Source organism: Tachyglossus aculeatus (genome assembly GCF_015852505.1).
Source record: "Tachyglossus aculeatus isolate mTacAcu1 chromosome 12 unlocalized genomic scaffold, mTacAcu1.pri SUPER_6_unloc_1, whole genome shotgun sequence".
Lineage (NCBI taxonomy): Eukaryota > Metazoa > Chordata > Mammalia > Monotremata > Tachyglossidae > Tachyglossus > Tachyglossus aculeatus.
The window spans coordinates 2,205,236-2,229,672 of NW_024044828.1; the positions used below are offsets into that span (position 1 = coordinate 2,205,236).

At 46.7% G+C, this 24,437-nt stretch overlaps 1 protein-coding gene across 1 annotated transcript in view; it reads left to right on the plus strand.

The window, feature by feature from the left end:
• The first annotated feature begins 308 nt into the window (after window positions 1-308).
• Window positions 309-24,437, plus strand: part of NAMPT (nicotinamide phosphoribosyltransferase) — a 63,708-nt gene continuing 39,579 nt past the window's right edge. Inside the window, exons 1-2 of the mRNA XM_038741214.1 lie at window positions 309-407; window positions 22,915-23,071. Coding sequence (XP_038597142.1) covers window positions 351-407; window positions 22,915-23,071 — 214 coding nt within the window. The 5' untranslated portion in view covers window positions 309-350. The remainder of the gene's footprint in view (window positions 408-22,914; window positions 23,072-24,437) is intronic.

A 24,437-nucleotide genomic window follows, 5' to 3' on the forward strand; every position in this document is an offset into this window, starting at 1 on the left:
GCCCCCTCCCTTATCGATTGATTGATCGCCTGAGGGTAGGGAGGGCCTCGCCCAGCCCGCGGGCCTGAGGCGGGGAGCGTCGCCCCCGCAGTGCGCAGGCGCGGGCTGGCGCCCCCTGGGGCCAGTCACGTGCGGCACGGCGGCTCGCCCCCGTCGAGCGCTCGTGCCTCGGGCGGTCCCTGGCGCGCGCGCGCGTGTGCGCGCGTGCTCGAGCGGCCCCGCCCCCTTTCCCCCGCCTGACGTCACCGGCCCCGAGCCGGAGCCCCCTCCCCTCCGCGAGGCGGGGGGAGGTGATTTAAGCGACGGAGCGCGGCGAAGCCCATTTCTGTCGCTTCTCGCAGCCCCTCGCCATGGACTGCGCGGCCGAAGCCGAGTTCAACATCCTCCTGGCGACCGATTCGTACAAGGTCCGGGGGGGGGGGGGCTCGTGGACGGGGGGGGGGCGCGCGCGCAGGCTGAGGGGGAGCGTGCGCGTGCGCGCCTGAGGGGGGCGGACTGCGCGCGCGCGCGCGGCCTGGCCCTCATGGCGCGCGAGCCTGCCCTCAGCCTACTTCTAATTGAGGGGGGTCAGTTAGGCCTTGGTCAAGCGCTTAGTACAGTGCTCTGCACACAGTAAGCGCTCAATAAATACAATTGATTGATTGATTGGTCAGTCCAGCCCTGCCAGTCACCCCAAGGCCGGACACTTCCCCTCCCCCATCCTCAGGATGGCCCCCCTTGACCTTACCCGACACCCTCCGCGGCTGGAGGCAACCCTGGCCTGACAGAGCCCGTTGTGGGGTCGGGGCCGTCTCTTGATGATGATAATCATAATGATGGTGGCGTTTATTAAGCGCTTACTATGTGCCAAGCACCGTTCTCGGGGGTGGGGGGGTTACAAGGTGATCAGGTTGGCCCCACGGGGGGCCCACATTAATCCCCATTTTACAGATGAGGTAACCGAGGCCCAGAGAAGGGAAGTGACTTGCCCAGAGTCACCCAGCTGACAATTGGCGGAGTCGGGATTTGAACCCACGTCCTCTGACTCCAAAGCCCAGGCTCTTTCTACTGAGCCACGCTGCTTCTCTATGTGCTAAGCCCCGTTCTAAGCGCGGGGGGGGGGTTACAAGGTGATCAGGTTGTCCCCACGGGGGGCCCACATTAATCCCCATTTTACAGATGAGGTAACCGAGGCCCAGAGAAGGGAAGTGACTTGCCCAGAGTCACCCAGCTGACAGTGGGCAGAGACGGGATTTGAACCCATGCCCTCTGACTCCAAAGCCCGGGCTCTTTCCACTGAGCCACGCTGCTTCTCTGTGTGCCAAGCCCTGTTCTAAGCGCTGGGGTGGTTACAAGGTGATGATGATGGTATTTTGATCAGGTTGTCTCACGGGGCGCTCCCAGTCTTCATCCCCATTTTCCAGATGAGGTAACTGAGGTCCAGAGAAGCGAAGTGACTTGCCCAGAGTCACCCAGCTGACAATTGGTGGAGTCGGGATTTGAACCCATGTCTTCTGACTCCAAAGCCCGGGCTCTTTTCACTGGGCCACCCTGTTTATCTGCCAAGCCCTGTTATAAGCGCTGGGGAGGTTAGAAGGTGATCAGGTTGTCCCACGGGGGGGGCTCCCAGTCTTCATCCCCATTTTACAGATGAGAGAACTGAGGCCCAGAGAAGCAAAGTGACTTGCCCAGAGTCACCCAGCTGACAATTGTTGGAGCCAGGATTTGAACCCATGCCCTCTGACTCCAAAGCCCGGGCTCTTTCCACTGAGCCTCACTGCTTCTCTATGTGCCAAGCACTGTTCTAAGCGCTGGGGAGGTTAAAAGGTGATCAGGTTGTCCCAAGGGGCACTCCCAGTCTTCATCCCCATTTTCCAGATGAGGGAACTGAAGCCCAGAGAAGTGAAGTGACTTGCCCAGACTCAGGTGACAAGTGGCGGAGCCGGTTGCCGATTTGTACTCCCCAAGCGCTTAGTACAGTGTTCTGCACACAGCAAGCGCTCAATAAATACGATTGAATGAATGAAACAACCCTCAACCTCCCACAGGGTTTCACTTTCCATTTCTTCTCAATTTCCCCCTTCCCGAAACCAGTTTGGGAGCCCTCGCCAAGGCAGGGCCAAACTACCACCGCCCCCCGGCCGACTTTTTTGGTTTCTTCGCGGCATTGATGATGATGATGGTATTTGGTAAGCGCTTACTATGTGCCAAACACTGTTCTAAGCGCTTGGGTGGATACAAAGTCATCAGGTTGTCCCACGTGGGGCTCGCATTCTGAATCCCCATTTTACAGATGAGGGAACTGAGGCCCAGAGAAGCTAAGTGACTTGCCCAAAGTCACACAGCAGACAAGTGGCAGAGCCGGGATTAGAACCCACGGCCTCTGACTCCCAAGCCCGGGCTCTTTCCACTGAGCCACAGATAAGAACTTACTATGTACTGAGCCCCTTGATAGAAACAAGTTAATCAGGTTGGGCCACAGGGGACTCCCACCCTTTATCCCCATTTTACAGGTGAGAGAACTGAGGCCCAGTGAAGTGACTGTAGGGGAGGGAGGGATAATAATAATTATGGTACTCGTTAAGTACTTACTATGGGCCAAGCACTTTTTTGAGCATCAGGGGAAGATACAAGTTAGTCGGGTTGGACCCGGGATTTGTTCTGCAGGGGACTCACCCTGCTTATCCCCATTTTACAGATGAGGGAACTGAGGCCCAGTGAAGGAACTATAGGGGAGGGAGTAATAATAATAATAATAATGGCATTTGTTAAGCGCTTACTTTGTGCCAAGCACTGTTCTAAGCACTGGGGGGATACAAGGTAATCAGGTCGTCCCACATGGGGCTCGCAGTCATAGTCCCCATTTTCCAGATGAGGTAACTGAGGCCCAGAGACGTGTAGTGACTTGCCCAGAGTCACACAGGTGACAAGTGGTGGAGTCGGGATTAGAACCCATGACCTCTGACTCCCAAGCCCATGCTCTTTCCACTGAGCCACGCTGCCTCTCTAATAATAATCATGGTACTTATTAAGCGCTTATTATATGCCAAGCACTGTTCTAACTGCTGGGGGAAGATACAAGTCAGTCGGGTTGGACACAGTGACTGTCCCACATGGGGCTCACACTCTTAATCCCCATTTTACAGATGAGGGAACTGAGGCCCAGTGAAGTGACTACAGGGGAGGGAGTAATAATAGTTGTTACTTATTATTAATCGTATTTATTGAACGCTTACTTTGTACATGGTGCTGTACTAAGCGGTTGGGAGAGTACAGTATAACATCACATTCCCTCCTTACAGTGGACTTACAGTCTACAGGGGGACATTGATATTACTATAAATAAATACATTACCAAGCACTGTTCCAAGCGGTGGGGTAGATACAAGTCAATCCGGTTGGACACAGTCCCTGTCCCACATGGAGCTCACACTCTTCATGTCCATTTTACAGATGAGGGAACTGAGGCCCAGTGAAGTGACTTGATTAGGGTCACACAGCAGACAAGTGGCCCTTTTGTGGGGATAGAGTATAGTAAAGGGCCAGAGTAACTTCTAAATTTTACCGCATTGGGACAAACTGCACCCCTTTTTCTTCCGACGAGCCGGGATGTGCTTCATGGGTAGTAGTAATGTCCGATCAGAGACCCAATCCGGAGCCCACAGCAGTCCACTACGGAGCCTAAAAATCTTAACAAGTCAGCTTTTTCTCTTCGTTTGGGCTGTTGCTTTTTCACATTTCCCTTAGCGTGACTAGGTTCGGTCCGGTTGTCATTCGGAGACCAGTCCGGTTACTTCCAGCGTCTCGGAGCCTGTAATCCTAAGAGGAGTGTTCAAAAAAGCTGCCGGTGGTTATTTCCAGTAAAAAGCATTCGTGCGGCCGTATTAATGTCTCTTCAGTGGTGTGACTTGGCCGTGTCCGTGCAAGTGGGTGGAACCCACGGGTTTGTGGAACCCATGGAAACCCTGTGAACCAGTTTGGTGTGTTTCAAGAGACTTCTGGAACCCTTTGGCATTGCCTTTAATATAGCCACCAAGATATATAGCTTTATAGAGCACCATGCTGATGACCCGGAGTTTTGTCTTTTTCCTAGAACTTGGGATGGCTTAAGTAGTAATGATCGTGGCATTTGTTTGTTTTAGACTGTGAGCCCACCGTTGGGTAGGGACTGTCTCTATATGTTGCCAACTTGTACTTCCCAAGCGCTTAGTACAGTGCGCTGCACACAGTAAGCGCTCAATAAATACGGTTGATTGATTGTTTAGCGTTTAGTATGTGCAAAGCACTGTATTAGGCACTGGGGTGGATGCAAGATGGGTTAGACACAGTCCCTCTTTCGGCTCCTAACCCACGTGGGCCGGGGGAGAAGATATTTATTTGCTCCCTGTTTTACAGATAAGGAAACAGACCCAGAAAAGTTAAATTCATTCATTCAGTTGTATTTATTGAGCGCTTACTGTGTGCAGTGCACTGTGCTAAGCGCTTGGAAGTACAAGTCAGCAACGTATAGAGATGGTCCCTACCCAACAATGGACTCACAGTCTAGAAGGGGGAGACAGACAACAAAACACGTAGACATACGTCTTGCCCAAGTTCATCTCTTCCTCCCTTCAAAGCCCTACTGAGAGCTCACCTCCTCCAGGAGGCCTTCCAAGACTGAGCCCCCTCCTTCCCTCCCCACAGCACCTATATATATGTTCGTAAATATTTATTACTCTATTTTACATGTACATATTTACTATTCCATTTATTTTATTTTAATATGTTTTGTTTTGTTGTCCATCGCCCCCTTCTAGACTGTGAGCCCTCTGTTGGGTAGGGACCGCCTCTATATGTTGCCAGCTTGTACTTCCCAAGCGCTTAGTACAGTGCTCTGCACACAGTAAGCGCTCAATAAATACAATTGAATGAATGAATGAACAGGCAAGTGGTACAGCTGTGATTAGAACCCAGGGCCTTTGACTCCCAAGCAGTGCTGGGAGTAGCCTCTCTAGATTTATGGAGGACTTTTCCTCTTAAAATCACATTTACTGCCTATTTTCCGGATAGTGGTGAGCTGTCAGATGTCCCATGACTGGTCTCCCGACAAGTTATAATTAATATCACAGTATTCAGAGATAAGTTAGAATCTATCCAGAATCCAGGCACTTAAGGTAGGCAAACACACATCTTCATCAGTGATATCGATTGCCTACTCTGTGCAGGACACTGTATGAAGCGCTTGAGGAAAGAACAGTAGTAGTAGCAACACTGTATGAAGCGCTTGAGAAAAGAACAGAAGTAGTAGCATTTCCTTGATAATAATAATAATGTTGGTATTGCTGGACACTGTATAAAGTTCTTGAGAAAAGAGCAGTAGTAGTTGCAACACTGTATGAAACGCTTGAGAAAAGAACAGTAGTAGTAGTATTTCCTTGATAATAATAATAATGTTGGTATTGCAGGACACTGTATAAAGTTCTTGAGAAAAGAACAGTAGTAGTAGCAACACTATGAAGCGCTTGAGAAAAGAACAGTAGTAGTAGCATTACCTTGATGATGATGATAATAATAATAATGTTGGTATTGCAGGACACTGTATAAAGTTCTTGAGAAAAGAACTTAGTAGTAGTAGTAGCAGCACTGTATGAAGCGCTTGAGAAAAGAACAGAAGTAGTAGCATTTCCTTGATAATAATAATAATGTTGGTATTGCAGGACACTGTATAAAGTTCTTGAGAAAAGAACAGTAGTAGTAGCAACACTGTATGAAACGCTTGAGAAAAGAACAGTAGTAGTAGCATTTCCTTGATAATAATAATAATAATGTTGGTATTGCAGGACACTGTATAAAGTTCTTGAGAAAAGAACAGTAGTAGTAGCAACACTGTATGAAGCGCTTGAGAAAAGAACAGTAGTAGTAGTATTTCCTTGATAATAATAATAATAATAATAATAGTGTTGGTATTGCAGGATACTGTATAAAGTTCTTGAGAAAAGAACTTAGTAGTAGTAGTAGTAGCAGCACTGTATGAAGCGCTTGAGAAAAGAACAGAAGTAGTAGCATTTCCTTGATAATAATAATAATGTTGGTACTTGTTAAGTGCTTACTACGTGCCAAGCACTGTTCTAAACGCTGGGATAGATACAAGGTTATTAGGTTGTCCCACTTGGAGCTCACAGTCTTGATCCCCATTTTACAGATGAGGTAACTGAGGCACAGAGAAGTGAAGAGACGTGCCCAAAGTCATCCCATCCCTGCCTCCAAAGAGCTTTCAGTCTAGCAGGGGAGGGGGCACTAAAATAAAATTTCAGATCAGAAGAAGAAGGAAAAGGGGGATAGGGTGATTTTAGGTACAGTGTCTTCAGACTGTGACCCGGTATATGCCCCCACCGTTTCCACCGTTTTTAGTAGATTTGGCTCAGGTTCCACTAAATAAATACCTTTCTTTTTTTTAATGCTATTTATTAAGTGCTTCATTCATTCAGTCGTATTTATTGAGCGCTTACTGTGTGCAGAGCACTGTACTAAGCGCTTGGAAAGTACAATTTGGCGACAGAGACAATCCCTACCCAACAACCCTATATGCCAGGCATTGTACAAAGTACTGGGGTAGATACAAGCTAACGAGGTCAGACACAGACTGTCCCCCACATGGGGCTCCCAGTCTTAATCCCCATTTTACAGATGAGGCAGTGAGGCCCAGTGAAGTGACTTGCCCAAGATCACATTAGCACCCAGGTCCTCTGATTCTCAGATCCATGCTTTATCAGAAGTATAATATAATAAACATTAATATGTTATACTTAATAAAATCTGTCACGTTGACAGTGCATAATTTACTAAATCCATTAAGGGAAAGGGGAATTGACGTTGAAGTTTGAGCTTGTTGCTGGACGCAAATTTGCAAATGACTCTCCTCAAGACTGGATTACACTTTTCGAGCCTTCCCTTCCCCCCCTACTGAAGGACACCCCTTTCAGCCTGCTGGTGAGATAATAATAATAATAATAATAATAATAATGATGGCATTTATTAAGCGCTTACTATGTGCAGAGCACTATTCTAAGCGCTGGGGGGATACAAGGTGATCAAGTTGTCCCACGTGGGGCTCACAGTCTTAATCCCCATTTTACAGATGAGGTAACTGAGGCGCAGAGAAGTTAAGTGACTTGCCCAAGGTCACACAGCAGACATGTGGTGGAGTCGGGATGGTTCTTGGGTGGGTTTTTTTGTTGTTGTTTTGTGTTTTTTTCCCCCCCTTTAAACAGTATAAAGATCATCTAGTAACAAAAACTTCAATTTATCCATCAAAAACTGAGTCTGTTACTGTTCAGAGGCTGAAAACATTTAGGAACTGGCTGAACCAAATGCCAGAAAACCGGGGTCCATTGCCATCTGGTAAACACTCCCAGGGAAACAGAAGGATGACAAATGAATTATAAATCATTTAAATTTATAGCTGCTAAATAAACATGCAACATTTACGAACTGCTTATTAAATCGCAAAGCTGTGAACTAATTAGAGGGAGAAGGGGTTGGGAATTGCCAGATCTATGTCTCCAGCCCTGACTTTTTGTCTCCAGTTCGCCTGCCTTCCTGTTGTCAGGATATTTCGGTTAGACTTGCTCAAATATAGCGAATCAGAATCTCATAATGAACTGTGATATTTGCTAAGCACTTACTCTTCGCCAAGCACTGTGCCAAGTGGCGCGGTGGATACGGGATAATTAGATTCAAGGACACAGTCTCCCTGCCCCACGTGGGGCTCGTTCTAGGGAGAGGGAGATCGGGGGAACGATTCATTCACTTATATTTATTGAGCGCTGACTGTGTTCAGAGCACTGTACAAAGCATTTGGGAGAGTGTAATAGAACAATGAACGGACACATTCCCTGCCCCAACGAACTTACTTGAATCCCTATTTAACAGATGAGGAAACCGGGGCACAGAGAAGGTGAGGAGCTTGTCCTGGGTCCCACAGCGGGCAGGTAGCCGAGCTGGGATTAGAACCCAGGCATCTGAGCTCATTTTCCCCCCTGAACCCTCATCTTCCAACCCGCAGGTTCATCAGCTTGGAATCACCTTTGATTCCTCGGTCACATTGACTGCCCACGACCAGCCCCATCCCAAATCTTGCAGAATTTAGGAATCTGCCCCTTTCCACCCTTTCAGTCACAGCCCTAGGTCACTTCTCCCAGTACTGTAGCTGGCTTCGTGCAGGTCTCCCTCTCTCCAGCCCCTCCCCACTCGAGTGTGTCTTAAACCCAGTAGCAGGAATCGTCTTCCTCAAGTGTTAATCGGATCAAATCACTCCCCTCGAAAAAGCCTACCGCGATTCCAGTTGTCACGCATTCCTGTCAGGTTAGAACCCAAGTAAACCAGATGAGCCCCTTCCCTCCTAGCCATTCCTACCTCTGATGCACCTCCAAGCCACGGTATCCTCCCTTCCTCCTGACTCTGTCCCCTGTTAGCATACTGCTTGGCCAATAAATGCCATAAACTTTATGCTGAGGTGGTGACAGGGTAATCAGAGAAGACATCATCCCCACCAAGGGCTCACCATCCAGGTGGGGAAATAATAATAATAATGGTATTTAAGCACTTACTACGTGCCAGGCCCTGTTCTAAGTGCTGGGGTGGATATAAGCAAATTGGGTTGGACATAATCCCTATACCAAGTGGGGCTTACAGTCTCAATCCCCATTTTACAGATGAGCTGTCTGAGGCCCAGGGAAGTTCATTCATTCTTTCAATCATATTTATTGAGTGTTTACTGTGTGCAAATCAGTGTACTAAGTGCTTGGAAGGGTACAATATAACAACAAGCAGACACATTCCTGCCCACAATGAGCTCGCAATCTAGAGTGGGAGACAGATATTAGTTAAAAATAAATAGATAAATAAATTACAGATTTATACATGTGCTGTGGGGGTGGGAGGGAGGATGAATGTAGGGACTGTCTCTGTATGTTGCCAACTTGTACTTCCCAAGCGCTTAGTACAGTGCTCTGCACACAGTAAGTGCTCAATAAATACGATTGATTGATTGATTGGTTGAATGAAGGAGCAAGTAAGCGGCACAGAAGGGAGTGGGAGGAGAGGAGGGCTTAGTCAGGGAAGGCTTCATGGAGGAGATGTGCCTTCAGTAAGGCTTTGAAGTGGGGGAGAGCGAGTATCTGTCTGATATGAGGAGGGAGGGTGTTCCTGGCCAGAGATGGGATGTGGGCAAGAGGTTGGCAGTGAGATAGACAAGATCAAGGTACAGTGAGAAGGTTAGCATTAGAGGAACAAAGTGTGCGGGCTGGGTGAAGTGACTCGGCCAAGGTCACGCAGCTGTCAGGCGGCAGAGCCAGAAGTAGAGCCAAGAAAGAGACTTAATAACAGATTATGATGAATCTGGCGAGGCAGTCATGGGTTCCAAACCTCCTCAGCCTCGCCAGCGTCGTAAATGTTAGGAAGTAAGGTTTTGCCCCTGCAAGTGTTGACAGCAGCCAAGAGGCCAGTGTGAGTCCTGGGCAGGGAATGTATCTGCTAATTCTGTCGGATTGTCCTCTCCCGAGTGCTTAGTACAGTGCTCTGCAAATAGTAAGTGCTCAATAAATACCATTGATAGATTGACTGACCCCAGATCTCCAATTGTGTAGAAATGGCTTTTTAAAATGGTATTTGTGGAGAGCTTTTTATGTGCTATACATTTGTTCTAAGCACTGGGGTAGTTGCAACCTAGTGAGGCAGCCCCTGTCCCACAAGGGGCTCACGATAGAATCCCCATTTTACAGATGAGGGAACTGGGGCCTAGAAAAGTGAAGTGATTTACCCAAGATCACGAAGCAGAGAAATCCTTCTAACTCTCAGGCCAGTGGCTGTATCCACTAGGCCATGCTGCCCTACCTCCCTATAGCACTTGTATATATTTGTACAGATTTATTACTCTATTTTACTTGTACATATTTACTATTCTGTTTATTATTTCATTGATGTGCATATAGCTTTTATTCTATTTGTTCTGACGATTTTGACACCTTTCTACATGTCTTGATTCGTTGTCTGTTTCCCCCTTCTAGACTGTGAGGCCATTGGTGGGTAGGGTCTGTCTCTATAAGTTGCCGACTTGTACTTCCCAAGCGCTTAGTACAGTGCTGTGCACACAGTAAGCACTCAATAAATACGATTGAATGAATGGGTGGTGTACGAACCCTCCTGGGAAGCTAGTTTGGGTGCCAAGTGAACTCTTGTGTCCCAATGGAAGGAGAGCCCATTCTCTGGCCCTCCTTTACCTCCCCCCATCTCCACCATACACCAATCAGTTGTATTTATTGAACACTTACTTTCTGGAGTACAGTACTAAGCACTTGGGAGAGTACAGTATAACAGGGGTGGTAGACACTTTCCCTGCCTGCAACGAGCTTACAGTCTAGAGAGGGAGACAGACATTAATATAAGTAAATACTTTGTGGATATGTAGGTAAATGCTGTGGGGCTGAGGGAAGGGTGGATAAAGGGAGCAAATCCAAGGGCGATGCAGAAGGGAGCATGAGAAGAGGAAAAATGAGGGCTTAGGGAAGGCCTCTTGGAGGAGATGTACCTTCAATAAGGCTTTGAAGGTGGGGAGTGTGATCGTCTTTCAAGTACGGCGATCCATGCCAGAGGCAGGACGTGAACAAGCAGTCGATGATGAGATAGATGAGATCGAGGTAGAGCGAGAAAGTTAGCATTAGAGGAGCATTGTGCACAGGCTGGGATGTAGTGGGAGAGCGGTGAGATAAGGTAGGAGGGGCAGAGTGATTGGGTGCTTTAAAATACTCAACAGTGGTAATTATTGAGCACTTTTTCTGAGCACTTCATCCTGTCCGATGCTGTCCTAGAGCCAGCTTCCTCTCCTATTCTTGCCATCCACTCTGGCTGTGCCAGTATTTATGTCCAGCTCTAAATTGGACACCCCTCTAACTCCTTTAAGCTTCACACCCCTGACACACTTCTGAAAGAATGTTCATGTATTTCTGTTTGCCTCTTCTACTCCTGTTATATCATAAGGTCCTTTAGGAAAGGAACCAAATCTTTTCCAATTTTTTTAATGGTATTTAAATGCTTTCTACGTGCCAGGCACTTCACCGAGTGCTGGGGTAGATAAACTCTAGTCAGATTGGACCACAGTCCGTGTCCCACACGGAACTCCCGGTCTTAATCCCCGTTTTACAGGTGAGGTATCCGAGGCCCAGAGGAGTGAAGTGGCCTGCCCAGAGTCACACAGCAGATAAGTGGCTTTTTTTGGAAAAGCAGAAGCTGCCAGCTAGCAAAAGGATTAACTGAGTCACCTCCCCAGCCCCAGTTCCAAGCCCGAGACTTAAAGCAAGACTTCACAAGAATAAAGCTGAACCTTCCTTATTTGCTTTCTTACTTTGGGCAACTTAGTTGTCCTCTGTGTTCAGTCGGTGGTGTTTATTGACTGCTATGTGCAGAGCACTGCCGTGTTCTGTTCTACTCCTTTTGTAAAGGGATGCATGGTTACATGTTGTTTGGGGGATAAAGTGCCAGCCTCCAGATCAGATTCCCAAACCCAACCCTGCAAAAATGGCAGATCAGTTCCGTGACCCACGGAACTAGTCCGAGCCTTTGGCTCTCTGGCTCAGGGCTTTCAGAAAAGCGCCCCGCTGAAGAGCCTTTCCTTTGTTTTCCCGGCTTCCCACTCATTAAGCATCCGTAAGTAGAGGGAAACCAAATACAGAACGTTTAAAACTAGCTACCTAAAGACAAATGCATATAGTGTGATCGTAAAATTTTCTACATTGCTGTCACGTAGTTGTGTTTCATTTATTTGCAACAGGGAACAACACGAAGTTTCAGTTGACACAAAGTCCAACTGGAATCGTTCTGGAAACAACTTAGCCCCGTTAGTAATAACTGTGGTATTTGTCAGCGCTTAGAACAGTGCTTTGCACGTAGTAAGTGCTTAATAAATGCCATTATTATTATGATTATTATTAAGCGTTTACTATGTGCCAGGCGCTGTACTGAACTCTGGGGTGGTTACAAGTGAATCGGGGTGGACACAGTCCGTCCCACTTGGGGCTCCCAGCCTCAATCCCCATTTTTCAGATGAGGTAACCGAGGCCCAGAGACGTGAAGCAACTTGCCCAGAGTCACACAGCAGGCCAGTGGCAGAGCCGTGATTAGATCCATGACCTTCTGACACTCAGACCCGTGTTGATTGTCTGGTGGAATGCTCCGAGCTTGGTTCAGAGTTAGGAAGCGGCAGCCAGTGAGAGATAATAATAATAATAATAATATTGGCATTTGTTAAGCACTTACTATGTGCCAAGCACTGTTTTAAGCACTGGGGTAGATACAAGATAATCAGGTTATCCCATGTGGGGCTCAGAGTCTTCATCCCCATTTTACAGATGAGGGAACTGAGGCCCAGAGAAGTTAAGTGGCTTGCCCAGGGTCACACAGCTGACAAGTGGCGGAGCCGGGATTAGAACCCACGACCTCTGGCTTCCCAGCCCTTGCTCTTTCCACTGAGCCGTGGCCCTCCCCGCCGTTTTCTCAGCCACCCCTTCTCCTGACTAGTCCCAACCTCCTGGCCTTAGCGTGAAGCGGAGCAGCAGTGGTCTGAGCAGGGAATGCCAGGAGGGGGGCAACCAGCCACCCCATGGGGAAAGCCGGAGATGGAGTTAATAATAATAAAAATAATGATGGCATTTACTAAGCGCTTACTATGTGCAAAGCACTGGAGAGGTTGCAAGGTGATCAGGCTGTCCCACGGGGGGCTCACAGTCTTAATCCCCATTTGACAGATGAAGTAACTGAGGCCCAGTGAAGTGACTGGCCCAAAGTCACACAGCGGAGAACTGGTGGAGCTGGGATTTGAACCCCTGACCCCTGACTCCAAAGCCCGGGCTCTTTCCACCGAGCCACGCTGCTTCTCCGGCTACTAGCTTGTAGCCTCAGTGGCTCGCTCACCCGAACCGCCGCTCCTCCACTCCTGGCCAGATTCCCTGGCGACCTGGCCTCTGCCCAGCGAGAAGCGGGCCAACGGCTTCCGAAGTGGGCGGGAAGGGGAACTTCAGTCCCTGCTGGCGTAGGGATCTCCGGAGCCAGGAGGCCTTTCCCAATTGGGCCCCAAGGCCCACACCCAGAGAATCTGAGGAAAACAACACACCACCGCTCCTTTCATGGCTGTAGAAGAAGGATTCAAGGGCATCCACGTTCACCCTGTGTGAATTAAGGCAGCCGGGGTGCCCACGGCTTCTGCTCCGTCCGATGGGCCGGGAGTTGAGATCCACTAATCGGCCCCGAACCCTGTATTTCTTTTAGCTCGTACGTTAAATCTCTCTTCTCTCCCCAATCCCCGCATTAGCTCGAGTTGCTGAGAAGCCCCTTCCTTCCTCTCCCCCTCATCCCCCTCTCCATCCCCCCATCTTCCCTCCCTTCCCCACAGCACCTGTATATATGTATATATGTTTGTACATATTTTTTTACTCTATTTATTTAATTTATTTGTACATATCTATTCTATTTTATTTTGTTAGTATGTTTGGTTTTGTTCTCTGTCTCCCCCTTTTAGACTGTGAGCCCACTGTTGGGTAGGGACTGTCTCTCTATGTTGCCAATTTGTACTTCCCAAGCGCTTAGTACAGTGCTCTGCACATAGTAAGCGCTCAATAAATACGATTGATGATGATGATGATCTGAGTTACTTCTTTCAGGTTCAAGTGCAACGAGTCAGGGAAACGCCCGCCGGGTAGAAAGCTGAAGGGAGGAGAGGAATTCAAAGACCTGGATCAGTAATATTGGACAGTCAGTCTCCCCTTGCGTGTTGAGAATTGGCTACGTGCCCACAACTAGTTAGAGCCAGCCGCCGTGCGTGTGAAACAGAATATGAAAAGTAAGCTATTCTTTCCGTCAAAAAAAAATACATTAATAAGTTCAGGGTCGCTAATAATAATAATATTTGTTAAACAGTATGTGTTGAGCACTGTACTAAGCAACGGGGCAGATTTGAGCTGATCAGGACAGGTATAGTCTCGGGGGGGGGGGGCGCGAACAGGTATCGAACCCCCTCATTTCACAGATTATTCAGTCAGTGGTATTTATTGAGCCCTTACTGTGTGAAGAGAGCATTGTAGTAAGCCCTCGGGAGAGGACAGTGCAAGAGTTGGTAGACACACTCCCCTGTCACAAGGAGCTTACCGTCTAGAAGGGCGACAGAGGAAACCGAAGCCCAAAAGAAGTGAAATGACTTGCCCAGGGTCACTCGGCAGGCTGGTGGCAGAGCCAGGGTTAGAATCCAAGTCTGGGAGGAAGAGGCTCTTTCCACTAGGTCTCAATGCTTTACAGTCTGTTGAAACGGGGGAAGATGTTGCATATTGAAATATTGGTTGGCATACACTGTTGCCGTTCTTGAATGAAATCTCTTCAGCCTTTTTGGAGCACATGGTGTGTTTGTCATGTATTTTGGGAAGAGCACCGTACTAAATTCTTGGTGCAAACCACCCACAGAATAGTTTGTGGTACTCCAAAGTTGGCGAGGCAGCAAAAAAGTGTGATTTCCTCATGGCAGTTAATGTGTAATGCTATTTAAGAAGACACATTTGTGTTAAGTAACCTGATCAGAACTGTGAACATACTTTTTTTTTTAATGGTAGTTAAGCGCTTACTATTTGCCAGGTTTTACTAAATGCTGGCATAGATACAAGCTATTCTGGTTGGACCCAGACTTGATCTCCATTTTACACATGAGGCAACCAAGGTACGGAGAAGTGAAGGGACTTGCCCAAGGTCACACAGCGGAGAAATGGCAAAGCTGGGATTAGAACCCAGGTCCTTCTGACCCCCAGGCCCGAGCTGTATCCCCTGGACCCGCACTGCTTCGCATGCACACAGTAAGCGCTCAGTAAATACGATTGAATGAGTGAAGTCCTGCCTATAATGGCCTTTGCTCATTATGGGCAGGGAATGTGTCTGCAAATTCATTCATACTCTCCCATGCGCTTAATACAGTCCTTTGCACTTAGTAATTGCTTGATAAATACTATTGATTGCCCTTCTGGGATATTGCAGTCCGGGACCAGGGCAAAGCTTATATGGAGAAGGGTCTGGGGAGTTCAGAAACTCAGGAAGAAACCAGCAGACCGTGGAAGTTATCTTCTGGGAAGTCTCCATTTGGCAACTCCTATTAAAAAAAAATTAACTTTGTCTGTCTCAAACTAGACATTCATTCCCAAAAGGTGCACAGCTCAGTGAGGTACTAGTAAGCAAGTTGTATCAGAAAAGTTTCTTTTTGGTTTTTCCCTTTCCCAACTGTTTGGAAATGAAACACTGTGATCGTTGTCCTATTCGTAACTCTCCAGTTTTGTTCTTCTCTGCCATTCCCCTCTAACCCCTAATGATCGCCGACTGTTTGAGGGACTGGCATCACAGAAAAAACCTTTCTGGTGTCTTTTCAACCTCTACATTTCTACAAAAGCAAACGTGGCTGTTTCAAAAATGGGAACTCTCATTTTCCCTCCTAAGCCCTCCCCCTCTCCCAGCTTCCTCATCACAGTTGGCCTCGCCATCTTTCCTGTGGCCCACGCCCACAGCTTTTTGTGTGTGTGTGTGCTTGTGTGGTATTTGTTAAGCTATTACTATGGGGCGGGCACTGTACTAAGCGCTGGGGAAGGTACAAGCTAATTAGCTTGGATAGGGTCCATGTCCCAGGTGGGACTCACAGTCTGTCCCCATTTTACAGGTGAGGTGACTGAGGCGTAGAGAAGTTAAGCAACTTGCCCGAGGTCACACAGCAGACCAGTGGCAGAGCCGGCGTTAGAACCCAGGTCCCCCTGAATCCCTGGACCGTGCTCTATCCACTAGGCCACACTGAGTTTCCTCGTCACCGTCTCCCTACCACTCTACTCTTACATCCAGTCAGTTACTGGTGCCTGGCCATATTTCCTCAAAAACATCTCACAGGTCTGTCTTAATCCCTCCACCTTTACTAGCCTAGCTCAAGGACTGCAGTCCTAAGCGTATCACGAAGGGACTACTGGATAGACTCCCTTCTTCCAAATTCTCCTCCTTTCAGTCCATTCTCCATGCCTGCTTCCCAGTGCTCTTCCTGAAATGCCCCTCGGCACACATCTTCCGTCCTCTGAGCCCTCCAAAGTTTGCTTGTCTTCTTCCTCGTCAAGCAAATTCTCCTTCCCATTGACTTCAGGGCTCTTAACCAGCCCTCTACCTTATTTCCTTTCATTTATTCTTTTTAAATGGTATTTGTTAAGCACTTAACTGTGTACCAGGCAGTGTTCTAAGTGCTGCGGTCATAATAAATGTGATATTTATTAGCAGCGTGGCTCAAAGGAAAGAGCCCGGGCTTTGGAGTCAGAGGTCATGGTTTCAAATCTCGGCTCCGCCAGTTGTCAGCTGTGTGACTTCGGGCAAGTCACTTCTCTGTGCCTCAGTTACCTCATCTGTAAAACGGGGATGAAGACTGGGAGCCCCCCATGGGACAACCTGATCACCTTGTAACCTCCCCAGTGCTTAGAACAGTGCTTTGCACATAGTAAGCGCTTAATAAATGCCATTATTACTATTATTATTCAGGCAGCTACTACATCCTAAGCTCTAAGCTAATTAGGTTGGACACAGTCCATGACCCACGAGGAGCTCCCAGGCTTAATCCCCATTTTACAGATGAGGTAACTGAGGCCCAGAGAAATAAAACCTTGCTCACGTTGTCCCCAGGGCTGGAACTCATTCCTCCCTTCTGGTCATTCCCCCACCCCAAATCCCCCATACCTCAACTCTCTCCCCCTTCAAAGTCCTCCTTGCAATAGGTCTTCCCCAACTAAGTGCTACCCCAAATCTGATCTACACTTTAGGTCCCTTGAACATTTATGTATATATGCTTCTCCTCAGCACAAGTGTGTGTGTGTGTGTGTGTGTGTGTATAATGGTTGGGATTTGCTTGAACTCAGAACCCAAGCCACCCAGAAAAAGCATTTCCCGATCAGCTTTTCCCTGAAGCCCACCCTTGGAATTTTCAAGGGCATCCTGGTTACTGATCCCATCTTTAAGGAGCCAGGGAATGACATCTGGCTGTCAGAATGGACAACTGGTCCTTCTGGGAAATCAATCAATGCTATTTATTGAGTGCTTACCAGGTGCCGCGTACTGTACGAAGCGCTTGGGAGAGTAGACTATAACGGAGTTGAAGCAGCATGGCTTCACGGGCCTTGGAGTCAGAAGATCGTGGGTTTTAATTCCGGCTCTGCCGTTTGTCTGCTGTGTGACTGTGGGCAAGTCACTTCACTTCTCTGTGCCTGTTACCTCATCTGTGAAATGGGGATTAAGACTGTGAGCCCCCAGGGATTGTGATCCACCCCAGCACTTAGTTCTGTGCCTGGCACACAATAAACACTTAAATACCAGAATTATTATTATTATTATTATTGTTATTATTACATGTTCCCGTCCCACAAGGAGCTTACAGTCTATAGAGGGACATTGTGAAGAGAAGATGACAAGTACTCAGTAGCTGTCATAAGTATAGGTTTCCCTTTTTATCTGTGGTGACTAGGTTATTAAAGGTCCCCTTTGACCAATACCGAAGTTAATGAAACGAAAAGCTAAGCGGTAAACGGAAAGGCGTGAAATTCAACAAGGTTTTTGATCTCTGTATATATGTTTGTACATATTTATTACTCTTTATTTTACTTGTACATATCTATTCTATTTATTTTATTTTGTTAGTATGTTTTGTTTTGTTCTCTGTCTCCCCCTTGTAGACTGTGAGCCCACTGTTGGGTAGGGACTGTCTCTATGTATTTCCAGCTTGTACTTCCCAAGCGCTTAGTACGGTGCTCTGCACACAGTAAGCGCTCAATAAATACGATTGATTGATTGATTGATCTCCCCCCCCCCCCAAAAGGGGGGGCATTCTAACTCCAGTTCCAATGGCATTCGAGTTACAAAGAAAATCATGTTAATTAGTTACTGTAACATAGCGGTTAGAACAGTGCTTCGCACATAGTAAGCGCTTAACAAATGCCATCATTATTATATTAACGGTCACGTTAAAGTTTAGTGTTACCATCAGCTCAGTGCTGTGTCTCTGGGGCTCTGGTATTGTGCTGTGGGGCTTGATACCTCTTGGAGCTTTTGTATCAGTCCTTCATTAACATTACTTAAGCTCCTAATTGTAACATTGAACTTAAGTGGTTACAATTAGATTTCTTTGTTAATGCTAACGAACTAAGACCTGCTACATTATGGTCTGTGTGGGATCAGTCAGAGTGCCAGGGTTCAAATGCGAAGGGTATACCACTGTGTATGAGTTGTAATAATAATAATGATGGCATTTGTTAAGTGCTTACTATGTGCCAGGCACTGTTCTAAGCGCTGGGGAGGATACAGAGTGGTCAGGTTGTTCCACGTGGTGCTCACAGTCTTAATCCCCATTTTACAGATGAGGTAACTGAGGCACAGAGAAGTTAAGCCACTTGCTTAACAGTCTGTGGTATTTATTAAGTACTTATGGCGTGCAGAGGGCTGTACTAAGAGCTGTGGAGAGTAAGGTGCAATAGAGTCATCATCATCTCATCAATCGTATTTATTGAGCGCTTACTATGTGCAGAACACTGTACTAAGCGCTTGGGAAGTACAAATTGGCAACATATAGAGACAGTCCCTACCCAACAGTGTCCCGAGGGATTCTCAATCCAGAGGGCAATAGGGCCAGGTCTCCAGGGCAGTGCCCACTGTTGGGTAGGGACTGTCTCTATATGTTTCCATCTTGTACTTCCCAAGCTCTTAGTACAGTGCTCTGCACACAGTAAGCGCTCAATAAATACGATTGATTGATTGATTGATCAGCAGCAGGCTGGTTTTGCCCGTGGGTGACTTTTCTTGAGACTTATCCCATGCAGCCACTAGAAGAATGGGCTCAAGTGCAGGCTTAGAGAGATCTGGACAGGGGAATCCTTTCTTGGCCAGGACAAAGTTGAGCAATGCTAGAGGAGGTGTGGGATCTCTAACCCTGGGGATTTCTAGGAAAAGAGCAAGGTCCCCACGTCCCCCCTTTAGATAGGGGGTCGCAACAATACGTGACAACATTTAACAGTATAACAATATGTTTAAACAATATCACAGACACAAACCCTCCCCACAACCAGCTTACAGACGTCAGAGAAATGAAGTTACTTGGCCAGGGTCACACAGCAGACAAGTGGCAGAGATGGCAGCTTGGCATAGTAAATAAAGCACAGATCGTGGGTTCTAATCCTGGCTCCACCACTTGTCTGCTGTGTGACCTTTTTATTTTAATATAATTTATTAAGCGCTTACTATGTGCAAAAGCACTGTTGTAAGCGCTGGATTGGCAAGTCACTTCACTTCTCTGGGCCTCAGTTCCCTCATCTGTAAAATGGGGATTGAGACTATGAGCCCTAAGTGGGACAGGAGCTATGTCCAACGTGATGATCCTGTAACCTATCCTGGCGTTAAGACCAGTGTGTGGCATATAGTGCTTAATCAATCAATCAATCATATTTATTGAGCTTTTACTGTGTGCAGAGCACTGTACTAAGCGCTTGGGAAGTCCAAGTTGGCAACATATAGAGACAGTCCCTACCCAACAGTGGGCTCATAGTCTAGAAGGGGGAGACAGAGAACAAAACCAAACATATTAACAAAATAAATAGAAGAAATAAAATAAAATAAAATAAATAAAATAGAATAGATATGTATCTGTATAGATGCTTTCAATCCAACTCTCCCTAACGAAACAGAGGCAGGCAGAAACCAGCTCTTATGCCAGACGGTGCCAGACGATGGCAAGTCGAGCTATCCTGGCTGACTCTCCTGCTGTTTCGGCAGTGATGATCAGGCCCGTCATGCCTTGCCACTGCCAGGGTAGTGTTCCCAAATCCCACCCTTTCCAGGCCTTTGCAGCATGGCCCAGTGAAAAAAGCATGGAGCCGAGAATCACTGGACCTGGGTTCTAAGTCCAGTTCTGCCAGTAGTCTGCTGTATGACCTTGGGCAATCAATCAATCAACCGCATCTATCGTTATTATAATTATTGTTGTCCTATAGTTATACCAATGCTTAGCGCCGTGTCATTACTATTATTGTTGTTATTGCTAGCCATTGCTTGGGATGATTTAGGGAGGGTCTAAACCACCTCATCCCTCTAGATTCCCTCCAGTGAGAGCCCTGCCCCTCGATCAGTCCCAGCCCACAGTTTGGAGGGCTGCTAGCATCTGGGCCGTGTCTCTATATGTTGCCAATTTGTACTTCCCAAGCGCTTAGTACAGTGCTCTGCACATAGTAAGCGCTCAATAAATACGATTGATGATGATGATGATGTAAGTCCTGTCCAGCTTCTCATTAGCCTCCCGGGGCGGCCACACGCTCCGCTTTTTCTGCCCTCTGCTCAATACCAGGGGGTATCGGCCTGGGTGGGTGGACGAGGTGTCCGATAGGCCTCTTCCCTTCTGTGCAGTGAAACTCATGACCCAGAAACTCACTAGGACCTCGGGATGGCTGAAGATTCACCTACCTACCTCTGTGGTCGGGACTCACCCTGGGATCTGACGGGCCCAAGACTCGGATCTGACCAGCCGGATCGGGCCCGGACTGGACTAGCGGGAGACATGGCTAACCAAGGGCCTGATTTTCAGTCGGCTGTATTTATTGAGCGCTTATTGTTTGCAGAGCACTGTACTCAGCACTTGGGAGGGTACAATTCCCTGCCCACGGCGAGTTTACAGCCTCCACAGGCTTGCCCTTCTATGTTCGGGGCTTTGGGGAACACCCGAGTTCTGGCCAAACGCCCTGCCCAGAACTCTCTAAAACACAAGCCGCTCTTCTTGCAGCGGAGAAGCCTTGAGCTCTTACCCCAGGTTGAAATCAAGCTTTTAAGTTGTACCTCTGTTTTCAGTCTTCGGCAGGATTTGGTGTACCGTTGACTTGCCACATTTCCCAGTTCAGAGGATATTAGCAATGGAACAGCGAGCCCTAGGAATGCTTTTCCCCCCACCCCCCCGGTAATGCTGCAGTGGCTGTTGCCAGTAGGAGATTTTCTGCACATTTCTGATTCCACTGAAAGGGCCTAGTTTCATAAGCCGAATTTACTCCACATCAGTGAACACAAAGTGTTTTGTGGGAGTGGGGATTTTTCAAACTTTTGTTTTTTGGAGGGGTGGGTGGGGTCGGATAAGAATCACGAGGCCGTCCTTGCACCCTGTCCTTTATCCCAAGAGACCCCCCCAGGTAGGAGGGGGAATTTTGGAGAGACCCAGAATGGTGAATTCAAACCACACTTAGAGGGCATCGCCAATTTTTTTACAGCAGTTAACAGGAAGCTAAAGCAAGCAAAGAAGAAAGACTGTCGGTTTCAAATAGCCGTACAGCCACCGTGGGATAAAACATTTTTGTTGACTTAAGCAGCTTTCGGGGCTGAAGTGAAGCAGTCGCTTGACCAGGTCTGAGAGGTTGCCCACCCACGGTTTAAAATTTTGGAAGCTCCTGGCCCTTTTTTTAAATTTTATGGTATTATGGTATTTGTTAAGCGCTTCCTGCGTTCCAGGCACTGTATTAGGCACTGGGGTAGGTGCAAGTTAGGTTGGATCCAGTCTATGTCCCATGTGGTGCTCAGAGTCCTAATCCCCACTTCAGAGATGAGGTAACTGAGGCCCGGAGAAGTGAAGTGACTTGGCCACACTGCTTTCTCCGCCTGATTTGGAGGGGAACAAAGTAGCTCTGGGGAGATGCTCTAGATTTAGGGGGGCTGAGCAGACTCCTGTCGCTCAGGGTATGCAGTGTAGCATCATGACTTCATGTCAGGCGGGGCAGCTGATTGTTTTTCCACCTCAGGGTGCTCAGGCCTCTGAAAGCAGTCCTGGGAACTTTCTTCCAACAGCAGGCGCCTAATTTGGATATGATGTCATGTGGCTTCGTGTGAGCAAGTCCTTTTGCGTGTATGCAAAAGGTAGGGTGGGAATACTACAATGCAAATTTTCTGTAACGCAAAGTTCTCCAGGAATACGATCCCTCTTGTTACGGTAGAGGTGACTGCAAATATGATGTACAGTATTAAGAAACCGCATTCTAAAGGGGGGGAATAAGGTTGCCAGCAAGCACACCTGCAGGGATTTGGGAGCTACTTCCATTGGGAAGGTGAGAAGGAAGCGTGGCTCAGTGGAAAGAGCCCGGGCTTTGGAGTCAGAGGTCATGGATTCAAATCCCGGCTCCGCCACTTGTCAGCTGTGTGACTTTGGGCAAGTCACTTCACTTCTCTGGGCCTCAGTTCCCTCATCTGGGAAATGGGGATTATTGTAAGGAATAAGGATTTGCAGGAATAGTCTGTGAATTTACTCTCAGGCTCTCTTAGTAAAGGCTGCAGTTGTGTAGAGTGAGCGAGAGAACCACAGCAAAAAGCTCAGTGATTTGGAATGCGTGGAAGTTAAGTAGATACCGACCCGCGATACCAATAACTATGGCTGAACACATTACCTCTCAGAGAGGGTCCTGTGTTGGTTTGCGCGGTGGAGAAAACACATGCTTTAGACTAAAAACATGATTCTAGATACTCTACAACCTTCATATGTGCTTCAAATTCTAAAGACTATGAGCCACTTTTCCTCCAGAGTTGTACTGAAGTCTCGCCTAAATATTCATTCAGTCGTATTCATTGAGTGCTTATAATGTGCAGCGCACTGTACTGATCAGCATCATCATCAATGGTATAGAGCCCTTACTGTGTGCAGAACGCTGCACTAAGCGCTTAGGGAACTGCAACAGAGTTGGTAGACACCGTTCGTTACTTGCTATTCTTCTCCGAACATGGTTGATGCAGTAAAATTTAGTTTTTATTTCTTCTCTGAAATCTTAAAGCAAATTTTTGTGCCTTCTCAAGTTCTGGTTGATTCTGACCTGTGTCATTTCTCTCACTGGGTTTTTCTTTACGTAGGTTACTCATTATAGGCAATATCCGCCCAATACAAGCAAAGTTTATTCCTACTTTGAATGCCGAGAGAAGAAGACTGAAAACTCCAAAGTAAGGAAGGTGAAATATGAGGAAACCGTATTTTATGGGTTGCAGTACATTCTTAATAAATACTTAAAAGGTATTATTTTTTTCCCCAGCGTAAATCCACTGTTTGTGCCTAAACGTTTTTCTCCAGTCTTGCTAAATTCGGCCAATTAACATAATGTTCTGGAGGGTCTATTTTTTTATATCTTGAAGTACATTTTCTCTCATTCCAAAATATTTGGAATGGGGAAAAAAAATCCAGCAAAACCACTTAAAACTGTGCAGTGTCCCTCTGTTAAATTCTTTATCATCAATAGGCTTGTTCCAGTATATAAAAGTTGCTTGAATGAAGAGGGAAGTAGGAAACGACCAAAGTTGATTTTATCTTAAAACAAGCCTTTTATTCCATTGAAATTGTTACCCACAAAATTTAATGTAGAAATTGGGGTTGTATTTGGATTCATTTGGGGATGTATTTGGAAATTCAAAATTCAGTCATGATTTGGAGAAAAAAGTTGTTAAATGTATTTGCTGATACATAAATTTAATCATTAATATTTTGGTTTTTTGCCAAGGGATTTATACACTAATCCTGAGAGGGTTTAATTTAAGAAAACTTCATAGCATAGTTCACTCTAGAGCCTATGTTTTTAACATTAACGTTTGCTATATATTTTAAAAGATTCTGTTACCTCAAACTCATGCTTTAAGTCCAATTTCAAATGTTTATTTTTATTGTACTAATTAGAAGGATTTTAATGTGCAATTATTGTAACCGTATTCTCAGTATAGAGCAGGATGACATTTTAAAGGGTTTTTTCTTAAGTCATCAAAACTCATGCAAGTTTTACCCTTTTTTTCATTTCAACTGATGGTGCCAGTTTAGTCACAAATGCTAGAATGCTGAGTGCCCTTAGCATTTCTTCTCCAAGATCTTCACAACTCATGAAATCTCATCTCCAGCCACCTTTTCTGGTAATACCTTAAGAATTATTTGAGATGATATATAATCTCAGTTGTGGACAAATAACCATCCCCACCCTCACCCCCAGTTTATGCCCAGACAGTTCAGACCTAGCTTTTAGTTTTATAAAAAGCTAATCACACAAATGCTGGGGTTCTGTCATTCAGTCTGTCAATCAATCGTATTTGAGCACTTACTGTGTGCAAAGCACTGTACTAAGTGCTGTAGGAAGTGAGTCGCCTTCCATCTAAGCAACTGATAGAGTTGTTTCCTTATATCCAATTTCCAGCACTTTTGAGACTCGTTAGAGCAAGTGCAATCCTGTTGCTTTAATAATAATAATATAATAATGGTGGTATTTGTTAAGCACTTACTATGTGTCAAGCTCTGTTCTAAGCACTGGGGAGGTACATGCTAATCAGGTTGGACACAGTCCATGTCCCACGTGGGGCTCACAGTCTCGATCCCGGTTTTACAGATGAGGTAACTGAGGCCC